Source organism: Hyaena hyaena, unplaced genomic scaffold (genome assembly GCF_003009895.1).
Source record: "Hyaena hyaena isolate Hyena2069 unplaced genomic scaffold, ASM300989v1 scaffold_469, whole genome shotgun sequence".
Lineage (NCBI taxonomy): Eukaryota > Metazoa > Chordata > Mammalia > Carnivora > Hyaenidae > Hyaena > Hyaena hyaena.
In genome coordinates, this window is record NW_024081103.1 from 548,860 (window position 1) to 573,843 (window position 24,984).

Here is a 24,984-nt window from a genome sequence, read left to right on the forward strand (position 1 = left end):
TGATCTCATGGTTCGTGGGTTCGAGCCCCACATCAGGCTCTGTGCTGACAGCTAGCTCAGAGCCTGGAGCCTGTTTTAGATCCTGTGTCTCCCTCTCTCTCTGATCCTCCCCTGCTCACGCTGTCTCTCTCTCTCTCTCTCAGAAGTAAAAGTAAATAAATAAATAAATAAAAAGAACAACAACAACATTAAAACCTGTGCTTAAGTTCCAAAGCCTATCCCCAAGCAATAGTCAGAGTTCTTCATTGTAAGTGACAGAAACTGACACTTGCAATTTTCCTCCTTCCTTCCTTCCTTCCTTCCTTCCTTCCTTCCTTCCTTCCTTCCTTCCTTCCTTTCTTTCTTTTAATGCTTACTTATTCTTGAGAGACAGAGAGACACAGTATGAGCAGGGGAGGGGCAGAGAGAGACACACACAGAATCCGAAGCAGCTCCAGGCTCTGAGCTGTCAGCACAAGGCACAACGCGGGGCTGAACTCACGAGCCATGAGATCATGACCTGAGCCGAAGTTGGACGCTTAACTGACTGGGCCACCCAGGCGCCCCTGACACTGGCAAGTCTAACAGAAGGATAATGCAGGTTTACAACATTGGCCTGAGGCCTGAGGGCCACACTTGGAAAACCAGCTGGAATGAAGGAAGCTGCAGGGAACAAAAAAAGGAAGTACATAAACCATCTTTCAGCCATGGCAGTTGGGAAGGATACTGCGACACCAGACACGCTGCCGTCTCAATAGAACACCACAGCAGTTGCCAAGAACAACTACTTGCTCCAGTTTCAGAGTCCCGGGTAAGCATCAGCTGGAGGGATCCTGGCACATACCTCCTGGGCCAAGGAGAGGGAAGACACTGTGACACGTCAGGCAGGGACTCCGTTTCTGCACATACCTCTACACACACACACACACACACACACACACACACACAATCCCTTTCCGTTCCTCCTCAGGGGATAGTGTTCTCTCTTGTCCCAGGCTAATCTTTTCATCCCTTTTAGAATCAGATAATGCCCCATTTTCTCCATCTCTCTGATCTCAGCCTCTCAGCTCTTGTTTTCAAAGATTCCCATACAAAGGAATTCAAATCTCCCTAGTCCCTCCCGAAGTGTTCTGCACCTAATGGAGCTGCTGGCTTTCACCATAATTGATGGTCACCACATTTATTTCATTTTTGTTTTAAGTTTACTTGTTTACTTTGAGAGAGAGCGAGGTGGAGAAGGGCAGAGTCGGGGGGCGGGGCGGAGAGAGAATCTCAAGCAAGCTTCACGCTGCCAGCACAGAGTCTGATGCGGGGCTAGATGTGGGGCTCGAACTCATGAACTGTGGGATCATGACCTCAGCCAAAATCTAGAGTCAGATGCTTCACTGACTGAGCACCCCCCCATCCCGAGTCCCGATGGCCACCAAATTTAAACAGGATTCAGTCCTGCCCAGAAATCATACTATATTTCTCTGACCAACTAGTCTCCTCTTTTACTTGTCAGAATGGCTATTTCAAACCTGCATCTCCATCAGATCTCTGAAGGCTGTAAAGACCCATTGCCTTCTGAAATGGAGAGAAAAATCTATTTTGCCTGCCTCCGATGCAAAGGGCAAATGATTTCACAAGCCTCAACCACGGAGAATGTAGCATAATGGAGTCTGGACCCCAGGGGACAACAGAGGAGACCAGAGCAAGGAGGGAAGCAGATTTGCAAGTGACCATCCTCAGCTGCCCCTCACAGGCTGAGGGATGCCCTAACTGGAACATGAAAGAACACTCTCCCATTCTTTCTGGTGCTGGTCTAAACCTATAAGTAGGTCGTGGATGCCAAGCAATAGAGTTACATACGAATAACTTTATGACATTATAAAAAAGACATCATTACATATCAAATGCAAAAAGGAAGGCATGTTCAAAAGGTGATGTTGGAATAATCACTTAAAAATTTAGTGAAATAATGGCCAACAGACACATAAAACGATGCTCAGCATCCCTCCTTATCAAGGAAATACAAATCAAAACCACAGTGAGATACCACCTCACGCCAGTCAGAGTGGCTAAAATGAGCAAATCAGAGAACTCTAGATGCTGGCGAGGATGTGGAGAAACGGGCCCCCTCCTGCACTGTTGGTGGGAATGTAAACTGGCACAGCCTCTCTGGAAAACAGTGTGGAGGTTCCTCGGGAAACTAACAATAGAACTCCCCTAGGACCCAGCAATAGCACTGCTAGGAATTTACCCGAGGGATACAGAAATGCTGAGGCATAGGAGCACATGTACCCCAATGTTCATAGCAGCACTCTCCACAATAGCTAAAACATGGAAAGAGCCTAAGTGTCCATCAACAGACGAATGGATCAAGAAGATGTGGTTTATCTATACCATGGAATACTACATGGCAATGAGAAACAATGAAATCTGGCCATGTGTAGCAACATGGATGGACCTTGAGGGTGTTATGCTGAGCGAAATAAGTCAGGCAGAGAAGGACAAATACCATATGTTTGCACGTATAGGAGGATTAGGAGGAACTTGACGGAGGACCAAGGGGGAGAAGAAGGGCGGAAATGGTGGGGGAAAGGGAGAGAGGCAAACCATGAGAGACTCTTGAATGCTGACAAAAACTGAGGACTGATGGATGTGGGGGGGAGGGGGGATGGGCATGGAGGAGGGCACTTTGGGGATGAGCACTGAGTGTTATGTGGAAACTAATTTGACAATAAACTATTTGTAAAAAAAAAAATTTAGTGAAATAAAAATGATTTAGGCTCTCGCTTGAATAATACCAAAATAAGCTCGAGACTTTAGTTACATAAATAAATAGAACAACAAATTAAGAAACTATAATTGAAGAATTGAAGGAAAGATGAGCATGTTTGACTACATAAAACATTTTAACTCCTGTATTTAAAAATAAAATTAGATTTGGAAAAAATGTATTTGGTATGAAAAATGCTGAGAGGACAATAGTTTAATTGGCAAAGAACATTGGTTTTTTGTTGTTTGTTTGTTTTTAAATGATTTTATTTTTAAGTCATCTCTCTACCCAACATGGGACTTGAACTCAAAACCCCAAGATCAAGAATTGCATGCTCCTCCGACTGAGCCAGCTAGGTGCTCTGGCAAAGGATGTTGTTATGGGCTGTGTTGCATCCCCCTAGATTCATCCGCTGAAGCCCTAACTCCCAGTACCTCAGAATATGACTGTATTTGGAGAGAGGGAATTTCAAGAGGTAATAAAGTTAAAATGGGGTCATTAGGGTGAGCCCTAATCCAATATGGGTGGTGCTAGCAGAGGACAGTAGGGGTGCCTGGATGGCTCAGTCGCTTAAGGGTCCAACTTCGGCTCAGGTCATGATCTCAGGTTTGTGGGTTCGAGCCCCTAGTTGGGCTCTGTGCTAACAGCTCAGAGTCTGAAGCTTGTTTCAGATTCTGTGTCTCCCTCTCTCTGCCTCTACCCTGCTCATGCTGTCTCTCTCTATCTCTCTCAGAAATAAATTTTTTTTAAAAATTTAAAAATAAATAAATAAATAAATAAATAAATAGAAGAGGAGATTAGGACAGAGAAACACAGAGAGAAGGCCGCCTGAAGACACAGCTGTCTATAAGCCACAAAGAGAGGCCTCAATAAAAACCAACACAGTCAACACCTTGATCTCAGACTCCCAGCCTCTAGAAGAGAGGGAAAACAAGTTTCTGTTTTTAAGTCACCCAAGTCCATTTACAGCAGCCCGAGCAAACTAATGCCGACATTATATTCTCATAGAGAATACCATTAATGCACAAAAGCACTCAACGCTAGAAGGAAATCATCACAAAAGAGGTGACATTTGAGTTTGGTTCTGAGAAATGAAGGGGCGTTGATGTCCAATAGGCTCGCGATCATTTCTCAGAGTTGATTTGCTTGTTTTTAAAGGAAAGCACGTGGTATTTTGCCAAGAATGAGTAAACCTGAAACACTAAATTTTAGTTAGTACCTTTGTATGAATGAAATAAACACAGACAACCAACTACACGAAGCCTTGTTCAAGCAGGAGTTGCGTCAGATCCAATCTAGAAGCTGCCGGTATCGCTTTGATAGGGTTTTGTGGTGAGCTAATCTTTGGGTAACAGATGACAGATTCAGTGCATTGAATCTGTTTGTGCTGAATCACTGTTGCTGTGGCATTTTTGGCGTTGTAAGCCCCGGGTCTGCAGCTGCCTTGTGGGGATGGATGTGGTGGAGAGCCCTGCTGCTGCCTTCCAGACCCCCTCGAAAGCTGCAGCGGTGGGAAAAACAAAAGTCATGCTCTGCTTCCCACACTTCCTTGCAGCAAGGATCCAAACAGGAAATCAATTGCACCAGTTGGATGCATGCACATCTCTACTGTTACTTACTACTTGTGTGACCCGAATATGCTTACTCTCTCTTTACCTCCAGTTCCTTGCCTGTAAAACGGGGATAAATAATAACAGCATTTACTCCATAGGGTTGTTACAAGGCCTAAGTGAGTTAAATCCTATAAATTGCTTAGCTTGGTACACAGTTATCAGTAAGTGTCAGCTTTATTACCATCATTATTTTGAAGGTGGAAGTGAGGCCCCGGCCATCTTCCTGCTCTCTGGCTGTCTTCCTTTGGCAAGGACTGTTCTGGGGTTTTCTGTAGTGGGGTTCTGATGCTTTCATGGGTGTGCAGAGGCAGTTAGTCCTGGACCATGGCTAGAGAAGCGTGTCCTTGAAATCAGCAAGTCCCGCTTCAGCCTCTGATTCCCTGGACAGGCCATTCTACAAGCTGTCTTTGAAGACCATCCCAGAGGTCCAGCCTAGAGCTCTCTCTTAGAGCTCCAGCAGCAGTCTTGTAAGTACATGCTTACCTTTTTAAAAATCCCTTTCTGCAAAATATACGTGGGGTGGCATCCGTTTCCTACAACTGAACCCTGTGAGCCCCTTTCTCCATTTCCCTTGGCCCCAGTCAGAGCTGTGAAAATAAACAGGAAAACTGGCCTAGGAAAAGGCTTCAAAGAGCTGTGTTAGTGTTGGAAAAGCCCAGTGTTTTAAGGAGGTTTTTAATTCAGTGCTTTTCTGCTAGATCAGTCCCCACGGAAGGTGGCTTGTGTAGACATTCGTGACCATACCCCATCTTCCCATAGAGCCCCAACAGCAGAGAAAGGGGAGAAAGGGAACTTACATATGTTGGTATTCTCTCTTCATGTGTTGGGCACGCCTCTAGAGGCAAAAACCAATCTGATTCATCTTGTGTTCCCAATATCAGCACAATTTCTTCTGTGCTTATTAAATGTCTGCTAAAGGATCTGAGCTAAGCTGAATTACAGAATTCACAAATCTCCACTGGAGAGGGAAAGTTTCTGAGGAAATCAAGGGAAAATGACAATGTGCTTATATTTATGCAATGTTCATGCTAGTATTTTAGGTTGAACTTACTTAATTTAAGATAGGAAGGGAAATCCTAACAACAGTAGAACCTAGTAAAACCATTTAGATGATGGCCTTTCTTTCATTTAAAATTGCGCTACTCTTAAACAGACTCTTAACTACAGAGAACAAACTGATGGTTACCAGACAGGAAGGTGTGGGAGATGGCTGAAATAGGTGATGGGGATTAAGGAGTGTACTTGTGATGAGCACTCGGTAATGTATGGAAGTGTTGAATCACTGTATTTTACACCTGAAATTAATACAACACTGCATGTTAACTATACTGGAATTAAAAATAAAAATGTAACAAAAACAAAACAAACAAACAAAAAAACCCACAACACAGCAGAAAGAGATTGCATTATACTTATCCTAAATAAGTTAATTAAAAAAAAAAAAAACTTCAGGGGTGCCTGGGTGACTCAGTCGGTTGAGCATCTGGCTTCGACTCAGGTCATGATCTCACAGTTCGTGGGTTCAAGCCCCGCATCGGGCTCTGTGCTGACAGCTTGGAGCCTGGAGCCTGTCTTCAGATTCTGTGTCTCCCTCTCTCTCTGACCCTCCCCTGCTCATGCTGTCTCTCTCTCTCTCAAAAATATATAAAAATATTACAAAAAAATTTTAAAAATAAAAATAAAAAAAGTTCAGATTCTGGGGTGCCTGGGTGGCTCTGTGGATTAAGCGTCCGACTCCTGATTTCAGCTCAGGTCATGATCCCAGGGTCATGGGACAGAGCCCCATATTGGGCTTGGAGATGAGCGTGGAGCTTGTTTGGGACTCTCTCCCTCTCTTTCTGCCCTTCCTCCACTTGCACGCATTCTCTCTCTCTCTCTTTCCCAAAAGAAATAAATAAACGTTTAAAAATGATTCAGATTTTGTACCTACTATATAATAAGTGGTCTTTATCTCTTAGTCAAGACTCTTTGGGCTACAAGTAAGAGAAAACCCAAGCAAAGTAACCTAGGGGGAACAGGAGAATTTATTATAAAATGTAGGGTCACCTCACAGATTCCAAGGACAGGATGTGCACTCAGGGTCACATGGGATTGGGAACCATGAAGCCATAAGCAATTAGCTGCTCTGTCTCTTTCCCCTGCTGCCTTGACCTTATCTACCTTTACTTTGCTCCACACATCTGCTTCTCTCTCTCTCTCTCACTCTCTCTCTCTCTCCCTCTCCCTCTCTGTAGATGAGTTCCTTGGGCTCTACGGATGGGGTACAGGCTGGCTGCCCCCCAGCAGTAGCTTCTGAACCCTGTTCACGCAGCCTCCCACGTGCATACCAGAGGACATACTCCTGGGTCTTTGTCCAAATTTCCCAAAAAGGAATGACCAAGTTGAGACTGCATTCCCATCCTTGGTCAATCAACAGTGGCCATCACATGGTGCAAATTTGCTGCACAGAATCAACTCTGTGGACAGGTGGGAGGAGCAGTTCTCAGAGGCATGAAAAGTAGTGTGCGCATGACAATATCGCAGGGAACAGAAACTTGGTAACTTGAATGTGAAATTAATATATCTGAAAGTGCCTGCATATCGGAATATCATGACCACCACATTTAAAGAAGGATGCTTTTTGCATATGAATATGCATATGTTATACATATGCATTAGACCTCATATAGCAACTTAAAATAACCCACATTGGCTCAGTGGTTTTAGTTAGTTCCCTTATCCAAGCAACATGATATGGCTACTCTGAGAATAGTTCTCGAAGTAACTAGAAAGTTAACTAATGAGATAAATAAAAATAGAATTCTAGATGCTGCTGGGTGGCTAACTCATGCTCAGGATGCAAATTAGGCAATTTGAAGGGGGCATCTATTTATTCAGGCCACTAGGGCATCATTTAAGGAATTATTATTCTGTTAAATGAGGGTAAATAGGACCCTAGTGACTCAAAACTTTGAGATTGCTTCCAAAAGCTCTAATTTGCACCCAGGGAGTAAAAAGAAGAACTTGAGTGGAATAAATAGCCAGATAAATAATGCAGAAGTAGAGAGCCTGGGCCAAGAAGGAAGCCATATTTAAGAGACCAGGTACTGATAGAAAGATTTAAAATGTATTTTGTAGGAAGGTGACCATAGCAAATTGATTGACATGGGCCTTGACATTGGGGTGTGAGTATCTAGGGCATAGGCCATATGACTTCAGGGATACATGTTTGAGCTTGGGGCTAAGGGCCAAAAGTGTCACATATGAGGCCTGGGTAAGAGGAGCAGGCTCCTATTTGCACACGTTCACTGGGATCCCTGCTTTACTCAGCCTGTCCTCACCACTTACCTAAACAAGTTTCCTTCATTGGCACAATATACATCATCGGTGCCATATTTTAAGTGTCCTCATGGGTGGTTTTTGTGCACAGAGAGTTATTTTCATTTTAAAAATTAGTATTCAGATTATTCAAAATCGATTTCTTAAGCTTTTAAGAAGTCACAGTTTTAAAAAGTTCGTAATTCTCTTGATAAATCTAGACAATTTTAACCCTCACCTTAAAGAAGGATCTTTAAAGTGAGTAGATTCCCTTAAGTATTTCCAACTATACTGATACATTAAAGATAGTTGATTTTTCTTTCAAGTACTACTTAAACCAACAAACCTTCTTATGTTCTTAGTCCAGTTAAAATCTAATAGATTAAACGTATAACATCTGAAATTAAAATCATGAGCTAAATCAGTTGCTGGATGATACGTTTAGTTGGGAATTACAAAGCTAAAAATATTACTCCAATAGGCCCAAATCACTTAAGCCCTTAATATCAAATACGTATAGTTTTTCATCCCCAAATATTCATGTGTAGGTGTGACTTTCCTAAACATTCCTATACATGGTGCTTTCTGATACCGATGCTTCCCCCACCAAGGAAGAGATTACATTGTCCCACCCTTTAGGCAATTGCCTTCTTAGCAGAACCACCAGAAGATTCATTCAGCTTGGACATTGAGTCTGAACTACAGACCTCCAGGCCAGTGTGTGTGTGTGTGTGTGTGTGCGTGTGTGTGTGTGTGTGTGTATTTTTTTCTCACAGCCCAGACCTAGGGTGAGTTCCCTTTTATAATTACTATAGTTTTCTCTACCATAATTCACGGAAGAAGTGGTCAATAACAGGAAGGACATTCATTTTTGAGAGTGGCATGGTGTCTGGGCCTACCATACTTTTGGGTACCCACAAATATACCTTAATTGGCATTTCTTTTAAAATCAGAAGAAAAATATTTATGCAATAATAGTGAGTATATAATACTAAATCAAGCTTGGATTCTAGTCATCTTTATACCAATAGTAGAATACAATTTCTAATGTTTTTTCTCACAAAGGCAGAAGTGCCCCAGATTCTGTGAAAGTTCTAATGTAACCCTGGTCACTGTCCAGTCCTCGGGTGTGAGTTTTGTCAGGCCCTAATTCTTAACATTAATTCACAGAACTCTGACATGCCACCAAGGCGGGCCCATCTTGCCAATGCATTTTGCATTTCTCTGGCTCTTCAGACATTTAAAACTCGGAATTCATAGTACCATGTATTCATTTTTTAATTTTTACTATCTGTAAGGGGACACAACCCAACATATGTTAAAATGTTATACAATTAGCTAAAGTTTGGACAGTCATTTCACAAAGGAAGCTATTCAAATAGCAAATAAGCACATAAAAAACATTAGTCATCAGAGAAATGAAAATTAAAAAGCCACAGTGAGATAGGACGATATGCTCAGTCCTGTCCGGGCATATAGAGGCTACAGTTTTTCAAACTGACAATGCTCAATGTTGGTGGGGACATAGAAGTATCCAGAATCCTGATACATTGTCCATAGGAGTGTGAAATGGTACAATCACTGAGAAGAACTTCTGGCGATTTCATTCACGATTCTATGACCCAATTTCACTCCTAACTATTCACCCTGAAGAAATGAAAATATATGTCCACAACAAGACTGAGAGAAGTATGTGCTTAGCAGCTTTATTCATCATAGCCCCAAATGGGCAACAACCTCAAATGCCCATCAGTTGGAAAATGGATAAACAAGTTGGGATATATTCATACAATGGAAACTGCTTAGGGAAGGGAAAAAAAAAAAAAAGAATGAACTCTGATACATTCGACAGCCTAGTTTCAAACATAGTATTTTGAGTGAGAGAAGCATTACACAAGACTATGTATTTGTGCTTCTGGAGCAGGCCAAACTCATATAAGATGAATAAAAGCAGAAAGGTGACTGCCTCTGAGGATGGGAACAGTTTGCCCAGAAAGGCTTTGAAGAAATTTCTGGAGTGTTAGAGGTTTGGGGTCATGGATTTGTCAAAACTCATCCAATGCTACACCTAGGATTTGTGCATTTGTGAAAATAAAATTCAATTGAGTCCATTTTAAAGATCTGATTGGCTGTATTCAATGATTCATGAATTGGGCAACATCCAATCTAGCAGATAGAAAGGACCCCAATTGTACTACAAAATAAAAAACTTTTTTTTTTTTTATTTATTTTTGAGAGACAGAGGGAGACAGAGCATGACCAGGGGAGGGGCAAAGAGAGAGGAAGACACAGAATCCGAAGCAGGCTCCAGGCTCTGAGCTGTCAGCCCAGAGCCCAATGCAGAGCTCGAACCCATGAACTGTGAGATCATGACCTGAGCTGAAGTCAGACACTTCACCAACTGAGCCACCCAGGTGCCCTAAAGACCTTTTTTTTTTTTTTTTTTAAGTTTATTTATTTATTTTGAGAAAGAAAGAAGGTGCAACCAGGGGAAGGGCAGAGAGGAGAGAGAGAATGCCAAGCAGGCTTCACATGTCAGAGTGGAGCCCCAGGCAGGGCTCAAACCCATGAACGGCAAGATCATGACCTGGGTCAAAATCAAGAGTTGGACGCTTAACCAACTGAACCATCCAGGTGCCCCCAAAATGAAAGACTTTTATAGGCAGAAGGAGTGGGAACAAGGAATTTATAGTAGGTTAAAAAAAAAAAAAGTGGGTTAGTTATTGCAAGGTCACTCTTCTTTAGAGGATAGCAGGGGTCTCTCAGGCAGATTACCTGTGCCAATCATGTGATTCCTAATTAACTGGTTTGAGATTCCATCTCTGGGATAGCTGAAACTGTAATTAAGTCTAGATTTGGAGATAAGGGATTTAGTATATAAGTGACTCCATTAGAGGCCTATTGTCTTGTTTTTAACTTGCTGTTTGTAAATTTGACCTAAAAAGAAAAAGAACCTTAAACAAATATTGAACTGTAGGTAATGATTATAATGCATGTTGAATTCTTTAAGAGTAAAGTATACAATCTGCAATTTACATTGTAATATTAAAAAGAAAGACAAAAAGATTATGGGCAAAGAACTTAAATAGATATATCTCCAAAGAAAATATACAAATGGCCAATAAGAACATGAAAAGATGTTCAGCAGGATTTGTCATGAGGGAAATACAAATCAAAAGCACAAGAAAATATCATTTCACTTCTATAAGACTATAATCAAAAAGACAGAAAATAACAAGTGTTTGAAAAAATGGGGAAACATTGGAACTCTCACAGACTGCTAATGGGAATGTAATATATTATAGTCACTGTGGAAAACAATTTGGCATTTCCTCAAAATGTTAAACATAGAGTTATTGTATGACTCAGTTATTCTACTCCCAAGGTATATACACAAAGGAATTTGAAACATCTATGCACACAAAAATTTGCATAAGTGTTCATAGGAACATTATACATAATAGCTAAAAAGTTGAAACATGCAAATGTCGTCAACTGATAAAAGGACAAATGCTGTGGTATATCCATACAATGGAATATTATTCAGCCGTGAAAAGGAGTGAAGTACTGATTCATGCTACAACCCAGATGAACCTTGAAAACGCTGTGCTAAGTGAAAAAAGCCAGACACAAAAGGTCACATATTGTATGATTTCTTTTGTATGAAATCTCCAAAATAGGCAAACCCATAGAGACAGATGGAGATTTAGTGTGACTGCTTAATGGGGTGATGAAAATGTTCTGGAATTCGTGGTGATGGCCACACAATTATGTGAATATAAGAAAAACCACTAAATTGTGCATTTTAGAAGGGTGAATTTATGATATGAGAATTGTTTCTCAATTAAAAAATAAGAGGGTTGGTTGGCTGGATAGACATATGATAGAACAGCAAAATGTTAATTACAGAACTGAGGTGGTGGCTAATGGGTGTTTATGATTCTTTCAACTTTTCTATGTATCTGCAAATTTTATAATAAAATGATAGAAAAAGTTATGAGTAGTTAGCAAATTAATTTTTTTTCTTTTTCTTTTAGAAAGAGAAAGCACGAGTCGGTAAGAGAGGCAAAGTGAGAGAGAGAAAGAGACAGAGGGAGAATTTTAAGCAGACTTCATGCTCAGCAAGGAGCCCATTTCAGGGCTCAATTCCACAACCCTGGAATCATGACCTGAGCCAAAATCAAGAGTTGGCCACTCAACCAACTGAGCCATCCAGGCGTCCCTTACATTTTAATTTTTTTTAAGCAGTTAACAACTTTTTATTTTTTTAAGAGAGAGAGTGTGCATGGGGGAGGGAGCAAAGGGAAAGAGAGAGAGAACTTAAGTAGACTCCATGCTCAGCAAGGAGCCCAATTCAGGGCTCTACCCCATGACCCTGAGATCATAACCTGAGCCAAAATCGAGAGTCAAATGCTCAAATGACTGAGCCACCCAGGTGCCCCAGTAGTTAACGTTTAAGATTATTCGACCAACATGTAACAAAGACCTTTAAAAAAAAAAGGCAGGGGCTCCTGGGTGGCTCAGTCTGTTGAGCACCCGACTTAGGCTCGGGTCATGATCTCAGTGTTCTGGAGGTCGAGCCCCACATAGGGCTCTGCACTGACAGCTCAGAGCCTGGAGCCTGTTTCAGATTCTGTGTCTCCCTTCTGTCTCTACCCCTCCCCAACCCATGCTCTGTCTCTCTCAAAAATAAATAAACATTTAAAAAAGCAAGACGTAAATAGATGATAGGTGACAGATAGATAGATGATAGATGCCACAAACCTTTGATCCAGCAAATCTGTTTCAGCAACTTAATTTAAGGAAATAATCATAATTTAGCTGATTTTTTCCCAGCTAAATGGAAAAGAAGTTTCCCAAAATGCTGTTTATCATGACAAAACATTTGGAAACAAACTAAATAAACACTTGTGCAGAAATGAATCTCAGAGCACAAACTGAGGTGTGCACTAAATATAAAACTTTAAAACATTTTCTGTAACAATTTTGGTTTTGAGCATATCGCATAGGAGGGGTAGATGCAATCTCAATCAATTAGGATTTTTCCCTCTTCCATAGGGTTGTATCTGAATGCTAGGGTGCTTGTAGGCAATGCCAAGGTGCTGTGCATGTAGGGAGCAGGCAAGGGAGGGGCAGCCCTGGTCCTCCAGGCATCTGCCCACCCTGATGTCAGCGGGAAGTTTCGATGGTCCATCTGCTCCCTGGTCATCTGCAAGCGCTTTCTGCCAATTGCAGCTTCATCATTCTTTTGAAGCACTTCCTGTGAAACAGTTCATTATATCTAAAAGTCCACTCACTTTATCAGGAAATTCCAACATTATCTTTGCCACAAAAAAAAAAATTGCTGTGAGATTCTTTACATATAATTACCACTGTTTTTAAAAAAATGAAAATTGCTTATAATCTACTTATGTGAGCAAAATTTTATGAAGAATTTGGAGGTGGAGAGATGGGCAAAATAGGTGAAGGGGAGTGGGAGGTACAGGCTTCCAGTTATGGAATGAATAAGTCACGGGGATAAAAGGTTCATCTTGGGGAATAGAGTCAGTGGTGCTGTAATAGCGTTGTATACTGACAGGTGGTAGCCACACTGTGGTAAGCACAACATAACACATAGACTTGTCGGATAACCACGTTGTACGCCTGAAACCAGTGTAATATTGTGTGTCAATTATACTCAGTTGAAAAAAAGAATTTGAATTGGGGCGCCTGGGTGGCTCAGTCGGTTAAGCATCTGACTTCAGCTCAGCTCATGATCTCATGCTTCATGAGTTCAAGTCTGTGCTGACAGCTCAGAGCCTGGAGCCTGCTTTGGATTCTGTGAGTCCTTCTCTCTCTGCCCACCCCCCTCCCTCCCAGCTTGCACTCTGTCTCCATCTCTCAAAAAAATAAATAAACAAATAAATAAACATTAAAAAAATTTTTAAAAGAATCTGAAGGGATTAACATTTAAAATTTTTAATCAAGATGAGGATAAGCCATTTGAAACACAATGGTGGATATTAAAAAGTTTTATCCATGAAATCAAACTCCAGTCTTTTTTTAAAAAAATGGAAGAAATAATATTTGGAAGTTGTATATAAATCAGATATTTATCAAACATACGCTCTGTACTTATTTTTTCTTACCATAATTATATAACATCCAAAGTGGAATGCAGTTTTAACCAAGTATATATATAGATTTCCTCCAAGGCACTAGCTTTTCCCAGAATGCCCTGCAAATGCTTCAGTTGTCTATGTGTGTCAAGATGCATACAAGGTCAGGAGACTGCAACTATTGTGAAATCTCACCTCTGATGCCCCTCATACAATCTCCTTCAAGGATTTAAGTTTAGACTTTTGGAAATGAAAGCTTTTCTTCCTTTCACCTGCCTTTCCACCCCCACCCCCCACCCCCTACAAAGAGCCTGGCTGGCTACTTGTTCCAAAAGGAAGGCTAGAAAGAAAAAAAAAAAAAAGAACAAGGAGAGGTTGGTAAAAGGTTGCAAATTTTCAGTTATAAGACGAATAAGGTCTGAGGATCTGATGTGAAACATGGTGACTATAGTCAATAATACTATATTGTATAATTGAAATTTGCTTAGAAAGTAGACCTTAAATGTTCCCTCCCTACAAACACACACAGAAGTAAATATGTACAGTGAAGGATGTGTTAATTAACTAGTTGGAGGAATTTTTTCACAATGTATACATATATCAAAAAACTACATAGTATAATCATAAATATCTTACAATTTTGTCACCATACCTTAATAATTCTGAAATTAAAAAAAATTAAAGATATAGAGTAATATCTATAAAACAATGGTTCTTGGGGTGCCTGAGTGGCTCAGTCGTTTGAGCGTCAGGCTTTGGCTCAGGTCAATATCTCACCGTTCGTGGGTTCGAGCCCCACGTAGGACTCTGCTGGCAGCTAGCTCAGAGCCTGGAGCCTGCTTCGGATTCTGTGTCTCCCTCTCTCTCTGTTCCTCCCCTGCTCATGTGCTCTCGCTCCCTCAAAAAATAAATAATACATTAAAAAAATTTTTTACATAAAAAATAAATAAGTAAAACAATGGTTCTTAAAATGTGATCCACAGTTCATGAAAGGTCCCAGACACTCCTGAAGGTTAAAACTATTTCCATAATATCAAAATGTTATTTGATCTTTTCATTTTCATTCTCTCATAAGAGTACAGTGCAGTTTTCTAGAAGCTGCATACATAATGCCATAACAGACTGACACAGTGGTTCATATGAGAATCTAGCTGTCTTCTACTAAGCTAGATAAGAAATTTGCAGAAGTGTAAAACAATGCCACTCTTCACACTAATATTCTTGTTTTAGAAAAGATAGCTATTTATCCTAAAAATGTTATTTATATTAATGTGAAATGTGTTTCTTATAGTTATTTTTAAATTAATTAATAAATAAGTCTTTTTAATTGATCAGTTTTAATATCTAGTACATGAAACACCACAGATATAACCTACAAAAAATTCTTTGGGATCTCAATAACTTTTAATACCATAAAGGAGTCCTGAGACCAAAGATTTGGGGAGAACTGCCAAAGTTTTATTCTGCCACACATCTAATTTTGTGGAAAACTCTGCAACCATTGAATCAGAGCGTGAAAACGTGTTTAGAGAATGAAAAGATATCTTCTTTTTTTTTTTTTTATTTATTTCTAGGAGAGAGAGAGAGAGAGACAGCGTGAGCAGGGGAGGGTCAGAGAGAGAGGGAGTCACAGACTGAAACAGGCTCCAGGCTCTGAGCTGGCAGTCAGCACAGAGCCCGACGCGGGGCTCGAACCCATGAACCACGGGATCATGACCTAAGCGAAAGTCGGACGCTTAACCGACTAAGCCACCCAGGCGCCCCGAAAAGAGATCTTCTTTATTGTTAAGTGGGTATGATCCCATACTTAATTAAGATTGTGTGTGTGTGTGCGCATGTGTGTATGTGTATGTGTGTGTATATCCACAGGAAAAGTGTGTGGAAGGGTACATATCAGTTAATGCTAATTATTTCTAGGCCACAAGATTAGGGAGATATTTATTTTCTGCTTTATTCCTTTTCTAAAAGTACTAGCTAAAATTTTTTTTATCGTAGTAAAAAAATCACATAAAATTCACCATTTCAACCATCTTCAAGTGTACAGTTCAGTCGTGGTAAGGCTATTCGTATTGTTGTGAACCAGATTTCCAGAACTTTTTCATCATGCAAGACTGAAACTCTGTACCCATTAAACAACTCCCAATTTCCCACCTACCCCAGCCCCTGGCAACTGCCATTTTACCTCCTGTCCCTATGAATTTGACTAATGTAGGAACTTATGTAAGTGGAATCATATGGCTTATTTCACTTATCTTGCAAGGCTCATGTATGCTGTAGCATGTGACAGGATTTCCTTCCTTTTTAAGACTCCGTAATAGTCCATTGTAAGTATATATGACATTTGTTTATATTATATTCACCCATTGATGGACATTTGAGTTGCTTCTAGATATAGTGATTTTTTAAAAAGAACACAAATTCACTTCATAAATAGAAATAAAACAAAGCCACTTCCACTTTGGGAGAAGACAACACAGACTTCTTCCTAATGCACAGGTAACAGAGATGCCACACGCATCACATACCTATCGCTCTGCTGCGATAACTGTTTGCTCACTGTCATTCTTATTTCACCCAAACCCGTACCCTCCTCCCTCCTCCTGCTGAGCTCATGTTGAAGCAAATCCCAAACACCATATCAGTGTACTCACAAACACTTCAGCCTAGCTCTCTAAAAGATAAGGAATCTTGAAAAATAGCCACAACGTCATTATCTTGACTTAAGAAAATTAACAATAACCTGTTTGATGTCAATAACTATCCAGTCCATGTTTCCCCAATTGCCTCATAAATTTTTAAATAAAGTTTATTTGTCTAAGCTGGAATTATAATAAGGCTATTTCTAGCATTAAAAAATTTTTTTTTGATGTTTATTCATTTTTGAGAGACAGAGTGCAAGTGGTGGAGGGGCAGAGGGAGAGAGAGACAGAAGCTGAAGCAGGTTCCAGACTCGGAGCTCTCAGCACAGAGCCTGATATGGGGCTTGAACTCACAAACCATGAGATCATGACCTCAGCTGAAGTCAGACGCTTAACTGACTGAGCCACCCAGGTGCCCCTCTAGCATTTTTGAGTAAGTTCTTTAATATGAGTTTTTCCTTCAGAAGTAAATGCACATTTGGTCTGCTTACAACCGAAGAACATCAGATCAAGGATAGAGACTTGTCCGTAATCTTCATAATGATTTCCCACCTGTTGCAAAGAAGGAACTTAATGAGGCCATGTTTCTCATTCATAGTATTTTCCATTTTCTTTTCATTTTATTAACTAATGACAAAGTCTAATGCAATATCCAAATAATTGCACAATCATGCCTGAACCAACTATTCAATAAAAGTTGTAGAAGCAATTGTCTGCCCAACTCATTGACCAATCAACACACACTTCTGCTGGATGCAAACAGTAGCCCTTATAAGGCCTCAGTCACTCCCACTAAATAGTTTCCACTGCAAGGACTATTTTTTACACACTCCATCTTCCTGATTAACTGGAGCCAACAAAGCAGGAAATACTTTCAGCTCACTTCGTAGCACTTCTTTATTTCTGTTTTTTAAGTTTTAAAAATTTAATTGCAGTATAGTTAACATACAGTACTATATCAGTTTTGGGTATACAATATAGTGATTCAACAATTTTGTACATCATTACTCAAGGATCTTCATGATAAGTGTACTCCTAATCCCCATCATCTATTTCACCCATCCGCCCACCCACCTCCCCTCTGGTAACCATCAGTTTAATCTCAATAATTAAGAGTCTGTTCTTGGTGTGTGTGTGTGTGTGTGTGTGTGTGTGTGTGTGTGTGTGTGTGTCTTTTTTAAATCTTTGTTCATTTGTTTTGTTTCTTAAATTTCACGTATTAATGAAATCATATGGATTTGTCTTTCTCCAACTGACTTATTTCTCTTAGCATTATAGTCTCTAACTCCACTCTTCTTGTTGCAAATGGCAAGATTTCATTCTTTTTTATGGCTGAATGATAATTCCGTTATATGTATATACACCATATCTCCTTTATCCATTCAACTATCAATGGACACTTGGGCTACTCTTATAATTTGGTTAATTTAAATGATGCTGCAATAAACATAAGGGTGCATATATCCTATTGCACTAGTGGTTTTATATTCTTTGGGTAAATACCCAGTAGCATAGCACTTGGATGCCTGGTCAAAAGTCAAGAACAGAATAGAGAGTCTTGCCTACATATAATATTAGGATGAGGCATCTCCTCCCTATCTCCCCACCCCAACCACTTCCCTATTTCCAATGGATTTCTTAGAGCTCTCCCTTCTCTGTCCCACGTATATGCTGCTTACACCGTTTCCCGAGCCTGGGTGTAACAACAAATAACATCTAGCTTAATTCACATTAGTGTGCCTTTTTGGCATGAGTATAATTAATAGGGTCTTCAGGGCCTTCATCATCCCAGAGACAGGTGATCAGAATTGGGCATTCAGCCCTCCTCTGGGGACTTTTGAATAATCCTTCAGCCTACACCATAATAACCCACCTGGTTAGTGTGTGTGTGTGTGTGTGTGTGTGTGTGTGTGTGTGTGTGTGTGAGACCGCTGGAACTTAGGAGTTCTTATTCTAGGGACATTTCCTACTTTCTCTGGAACCCTCTGGCTTACTTACTGGCTCCAATTAACCATTTTCCTACAGACACAGAGAAATATGTATTTAGAGGGTGTACGTATGGACATTAACTTAAAGAAGAGAATGTAATCTTACTGCTGTTTAGCTGAATGCTTGTCACAAGGTGGCACCCAACAGATATTTGAATGACTAGATGAATAGAGAAATATGTGAAAGCACCTTGAAGAACAGAGTGCACTGAATACATATTAACGTCCTTCTTTCCAGCCCCTATCGCACATTTGTTTTGATTTCTCCTTGTTTCAGAGTATAGTTCGATAACCAGAGAATTTAAACCAAACCTTAAAGTAACTCCAACCCAATAACTCAAAACAATATAGTTTACATGAACTACTTACACAGCCTAGAGGGAACAAAAAATGCTTCAGAAATTGCCCCAGTAAGAGATTTCTACATTAGAAAAATCTTAATTTTCTAGATAGGCAAGTGAAAAGTTTATTCTTCTCTGAAGGTGCTCTGAAGTCAGCCTATTGTCTTATTAGTATTTGTAGTTATTGACCAGGTAAACCTCTGTGAGTCCCTCAAAACCCAATGCCAGTAGAGAAAGGCCACATGGAAATGATACCACTTTATAATGATTAAATAATCCATATGAACTGTCCTAGTTCATATTAAGGCTTTTATTTCATTTTTATTTTTTTTAATTTTTTATTTAATTTTTAAAATGTTTATTTATTGTTGAGAGAGAGAGAGCAGAAGCAAGTGACAGGCAGAGAAAGCGGGAGACACAGAATCTGAAGCAGGCTCCAGGCTCTGTTCTGTCAGCACAGAGCCTGATGTGCAGCTCGAACCCATGAACTGTAAGATCATGACCTGAGCCAAAGTCAGACGCTTAGTCAGCTGATCCACCCAGGTGACCTTGCAAATTTTTATTTCTTTTTTTTTTTTTTGGTATTTTTATTTAATTTTTTTAAAAAATGTATATCTAAGTTAGCATGTAGCACAAAAATGATTTCAGGAGTAGATTCCTTAATGCCTCTGACCCATTTAGCCCATCCTCCACCCCCACAACCCCTCCTGTAACCCTCTGTTTGTTCTCCATATTTAAGAGTCTCTTAGGTTTTGTCCCCCTCCCTGTTTTTATATTATTTTTGTTTCCCTTCCCTTATGTTCATCTGTTCTGTATCTTAAAGTCCTCATATGAGTGAAGTCATATGATATTTGTTTTTCTCTGGCTAATTTCACTTAGCATGATCCCTCTAGTTCCATCCATGTTGTTGCAAATGGCACGATTTCATTCTTTTTGATTGCCAAGTAATGCTTCATTATATATATATATATATATACACACACACATACACACACACACACACACACACACACATCACATCCTCTTTATCCATTCATCCATAGATGGACATTTGGGCTCTTTCCATACTGTGGCTACTGTCGATAGTGTTGATATAAACATTGGGGTGCATGTACCCCTCTGAAACAGCACACCTGTATCCCTTGGATAAATACCGAGTAGTGCAATTGCTGGGTTGTAGGGTAGTTCTATTTTTAATATTTTGAGAAACCTTCATACTGTTTTCCAGAGTGGCTGCACAAGTTTGCATTCCCACCAGCAGTGCAAAAGAGATCTTCTTTCTCCACATCCTTGCCAACATCTGTTGTTGCCTGAGTTGTTAATGTTAGCCATTCTGACAGGTGTGAGGTGGCATCTCATTGTGGTTTTGATTTGTATTTCCCTGATGATGAGTGATGTTGAGCATTTTTTCATGTGGTGGTTGGCCATCCGGATGTCTTTTTTGGAGAAGTGTCTGTTCATGTCTTTTGCCCATTTCTTCACTGGATTATTTGTTTTTTGGATGTTGAGATTGATAAGTTCTTTATAGATTTTTGAATACTAGCCATTTATCTGATATGTCGTTTGCAAATATCTTCTCCCATTCCATTGATTGCCTTTTAGTTGTGCTGATTGTTTCCTTCACTGTGCAGAAAGAAGCTTTTTGTTTTGATGAGGTCTCAATAGTTCATTTTTGCTTTTGTTTCCGTTGCCTCCAGAGAGTCACTGTCCAGAGACATGTTGAGTAAGAAGTTGCCGCGGCCAAGGTCAAAGAGGTTTTTCCTGTTTTCTCCATGAGGATTTTGATGGCTTCCTGTCTTACATTTAGGTCTTTCATCCATTTGGAGTTTATTTTTGTGTATAGTGTAGAAAGCGTTCGTTTTTTTCTGCATGTCGCTGTCCAGTTTTCCCAGCACCACTTGTTTTAGAGACTGTCTTTATTCCACCGGATATTATTTCCTGCTTTGTCAAAGATGAATTAGCCATATGTTTGTGGGTCCATTTCTGGGTTCTCTATTCTGTTCCATTGACCTGAGTGTCTGTTTTTGTGCCAAAAGATTTTTATTTCTAAGTCATTATCATCACATAATTTGTGAGTCACCAAATCTGTGTGACATAGTAGAAAAACTCTGGACTTGGAATCAGAAACGTGGGTCTAAATCCACTTCACAATGTATTGTTAAGATTAAATGAAGTAATAATAATAAAAAAACATATCTGTTGAATACTTACTTCATACTGTATACAGAGCTAGATGTGTTACATATACTGAGTAAATTCTCAAAATAAGCATTGTGAAATTTGTACTATTATTCTCACTTTACTGATAAGGAAATTGAGGCTCTGGGAGGTTGAAAAAGTGACTCAACCTTTCAAGATGCAGGGCTAGGATGCATGTAGAAGGGCTCTAACTAGGATGAATGTAAGCTGGAACTTGCCATAAAAATGTAAAGTGTCCAATTACAAAGTGTCTCTGAAATGATAATTTCTGTTAATATTGCTGTATATTCCCCCTTCCTATGTGCTCATAAAGTCCTCTTCTCTGGCATATGGATCAAACCAACTTATATCCAGGAGCCAGAAACTCAATCTAATCTCAAACACAGACCACTGCATGTGCAAGTTGCTCTTCTTTGCTTCCTCATTTATGTCTTCCCAGTTTCTATATGAGTAACTTGCATATCAACTGCACTGGCCCACATCTCAGGATGTCACGAGGACTCACTGTTTAGAAAACTAGCAATGATCCACTTTTCAAAGCACCCAAATAGTCCAAAGAAATTGTTGTGACTTTTGCCCTTTGAGTTGGTATGGGGGATCGAAGTCGTGGCAAAGGCAGAGAAAGAGCCTAGGCATCTGCTTTTCTGCTTGCATGTCTACCACCATGTGATGTCCTGGTAACTTGCCTTATGAATGAATTTTTTTCTTATGTATAGTTGCAGGATATAAATTTCACTCAGGTTGCAAAATAGTAACTGATACACACACACAATCTTCAAACTGTCAGGTTCCCCAACTAACTGTATAGTTAACTTTTAAGTTGCCTAAGAATAGACAGATCTATGTAAATTAGATATGTTTTAAAAGAATCCATTTTTATTTACCTATGTTTTTAAGTAAGCTTTTCACCCAACATGGGGCTTGAACTCATAACCTTGAGATCAAGAGTTGTGTCCTCTACCGACTGAGCCATCCAGGTGCCCCTAATCCATTTTCATTTATTGCTTTATAGGTGGTCCAATCTCAGTAGAAAATTCTAAGCATTTTGGTGTGATTTGTTAACTCCACAAATATTTATTGGATGCCTACTAAGTGCCAAGCACAAAGCCATGAGTTTAGTAAGTGCAATGGACAAGACAAATGCCATCTCTGCTTTCATGGAGTCTACAATCTAGCAGATGCCCAATATGGGAGCAATAGTCACAATACTAGCGAATGTGGTAACTTCTAGCCCATTCGGGGTGCAGCGAGAGCGTGCCATGGGGACTTTCAGCTGCCTGGAGGTTCAGGCATAGCTTCTTTGAGGAAGTTATGTTTCAGCAGAGACAGGCTGCCATTTGCTCAGGATTTGTGTGACTGTCTTCACATCCCAATTTGACACTGGGCCCTCATGTGTAAATGGGGCATAATGCGCACTTGGCAGAGTTGTGGGAATGAAGAGAAGAGAATACGAGTAAAGCACCTCTTAGGGCTTAGAGTAAGCCCTAAGTGCAGGGTGCTTGTCACGGTTATTTATCAATGTAAGGCATCAGGGGAAAACTGAAGGAGTTTTGCCCAACAGCTAAAGATAAATATACGAGGGGGAATTTGGCAAAGGCTCCAAATTCAAGGGACAGTCACTATCCCGGACTTGTGTGGAGGTTTCGTGTCCTGAGTTTCAGGTACTGGAGCCCCTGATCTGTTAAGGCTCTGCCCAGTACTGTTTTCATGACAAATTGGTAAGGAATTTTTGCGAGTTGATCTCTGTCTAGCTGTAGGTGAACCAACGCCCAGGTCAGTTTTTTTTTTTTTTTCCTGGTGAAAGTAATACGCCTGGGAAACAGTTCTCTGGTCAAAGGACACACGGTTAATCAGGTGACAAGCAAGTGTTGCTGAGCCAAAAGAGAGGGAGAGCGACGAATGCTCAATTGGAAGTTTTAGCTGAGGGTCAGAAGACCTGGCGCCACCCAGGTGAAGCCTGGAAGTGGGACACGTGCGCCACGGCCTTGGGCTCCGGGGTCCAAGGCGCCCCGCGCTGGTCCGCGGGCGCTCCCTCTCCACTCCCGGACACTTGGATCCCGGCCACGTCCGCACCCTCCGAGTGAGTGTGGGTGATTTCGAAAGTGGGCGTGACCGGCCCCGGGGGAACGGGTGCTAGGAAGTGGGAGTGAGCGGGGAGGCGGGGCGGCGAGAAGAGGGAGCGGGGGGAGGGATGCGGGGCAGGAGTGGGAGGGATGCTGGGCGCAGTGGGAGGGGTGAGGCGCGAGGGAGAAAAGGGCGCTGTGGCGTGGCGGGAGGAGGCGCGCGGGGTCCGGGCTCCGGCTGCGAAGCGCCCGCGGGTGGGCCGACCAGGTGAGACCGAGATGCTGCTGCGCTGGCAGCCGGGGCAGCCGCTGCCGCAGCCGCAGCTGCTGCTGCTCCTGGGGTCGCTCGCTCCCTTCTCCCTGCGCGCGCCGGTGGCACTCGCGCAGGCCGAGGACACCGTGGCGCTGGACTTCTCCACCGAGCGGCCGGTGCACCTGGTGAGTCCCGCCTTCCTGTCCTTCACCATCGACGCCAACCTGGCCACGGACCCGCGGTTCCTCACCTTCCTGGGGTAAGCGCCGGCCTCCGCCTGTCCCTGGGTCCTGTCTTCCTGACAGCCACGCCCGAGACCCTTTATCTCTCTGTGCCTGTCGCTCTCCTTCATCCCGTCCCACCTTTCCTCCCTCCCTCTCCCGCGACAGCCGCCCCCAAACCGCTCTTTCCCTCCTTCATTCGTTCAGCAAGAGTTGCCTGAGCGCCAACTAAGCTGCAGGTATTACCGGGAAATTTGGAAAAGTAACTTCCCCCCTGCCCCAGAAACACTTCTGAAGGAGGGGACTCGGTCCAGGGTACCCCGGGGGGTGAGGTGAGGGGGGCGCTGTGAGCCCTTGAACTTGCAGCACAGTGTAGGACAGGTAAGATTGTGGACCAGGCGTCCTTCTCTCAAACTCTATTGGGAAGGTTAAAGGAAAAAAGAAAAAGAAAACAAGTCAAATGTTAAAGTTTTAAAGAAGAGTAGCAGTGTATGTTGTGTGTGTGCGTGTATAAAATATAATTTTATATATTTTAAAATAAACTTTTAAAGAGCAGTTTTAGGTTCACAGCAAAGTTGAGCTCAAGGGACAGAGATTTCCAGTATTACACTTTTTTAAAAAACAATCTAAATATTAGGGGCATCTGCGTGGCTGAGTTGGTTAAGCTTCCCACTCTTGGTTTGGGCTCAGGTCATGACCTCACGGTTTCATGACTGCGAGCCCCTCACGGGACTCTGTGGTGACATGGCGGAGACTGCTTGGGGTTCTCTGTCTCCCTCTCTCTCAGTCCCCCCTTGGCTTTCACTGTCTCTGCCTCTCTCAAAATAAAGAAATAAACTTAAAAAAATCTAAATATTAAGTAAAGGAAACCTAGGAGACTATTGCAGTGACTTACAGACCCTTAATAAAAAGGTATTCTTCCAACATGAGGCTGCAAAATCAGCTGTAATTTTTCCCTCCCCCAAGAGAGACAAACCGGTGCATGTTCACTGGCCCCTGCCTCCTAAGTGCAGGCTGATCCCAGGACAGGGAGCTGCAGGGACAGTCCCAGGTCATCTAGGCCACTCATCTAGGTCATGAGAGCCTCCAGAGATGGCCACACCTCAACCAACCCAAACAGCTGGGAATCTCATTATTGCCAAACACCTACATCCTGTCCTTTCTGTGCCCACACTGTCAGCTGCCATTGCTAATTTCAGTAATTTATTCTGCACATAAAAGCAGGTAGCCTAATGGTTACGAGATTGGCAGTCGGACCACAGTGGCTTGATTCCCAACTCTGCCACAGTTGGGTGGCTTGCTTGGTACAGGTTGCTTGGCAACTCCAAGCCTCTATTCTTCCACCTGTAGAATAGAACTTCTGAAGCCTTTCAGTAGGATTGTTTTGTGGACATCATGAGACAATATGTAAGTACGTAGCACAGTGTTTGACACAAAGTATTCAAAATTTAAGCTCCTTGCCTCTTCCTGGAAAATGGGGAGTATTTGCTAATCATTCACCGGTTCGCTGTGTGTTTCTTTTGGTCAGAGTT

The 24,984-nt window shown here is 41.5% G+C and overlaps 1 protein-coding gene and 1 long non-coding RNA gene across 2 annotated transcripts in view; both read left to right on the forward strand.

Moving 5' to 3' along the window:
- Positions 1 to 494: 494 nt before the first annotated feature.
- On the forward strand, positions 495 to 23,082 carry LOC120246451. The gene is made up of 3 exons (XR_005532053.1): positions 495 to 790; positions 21,928 to 22,033; positions 22,720 to 23,082. It is a non-coding gene; the product is annotated as an uncharacterized LOC120246451 (long non-coding RNA).
- Positions 23,083 to 23,160: 78 nt separating this feature from the next.
- Positions 23,161 to 24,984, forward strand: part of HPSE (heparanase) — a 41,465-nt gene continuing 39,641 nt past the window's right edge. The window contains exon 1 of the mRNA XM_039253946.1: positions 23,161 to 23,490. Within this exon, the coding sequence (XP_039109877.1) occupies positions 23,258 to 23,490 (233 nt within the window). The 5' untranslated portion in view covers positions 23,161 to 23,257. The remainder of the gene's footprint in view (positions 23,491 to 24,984) is intronic.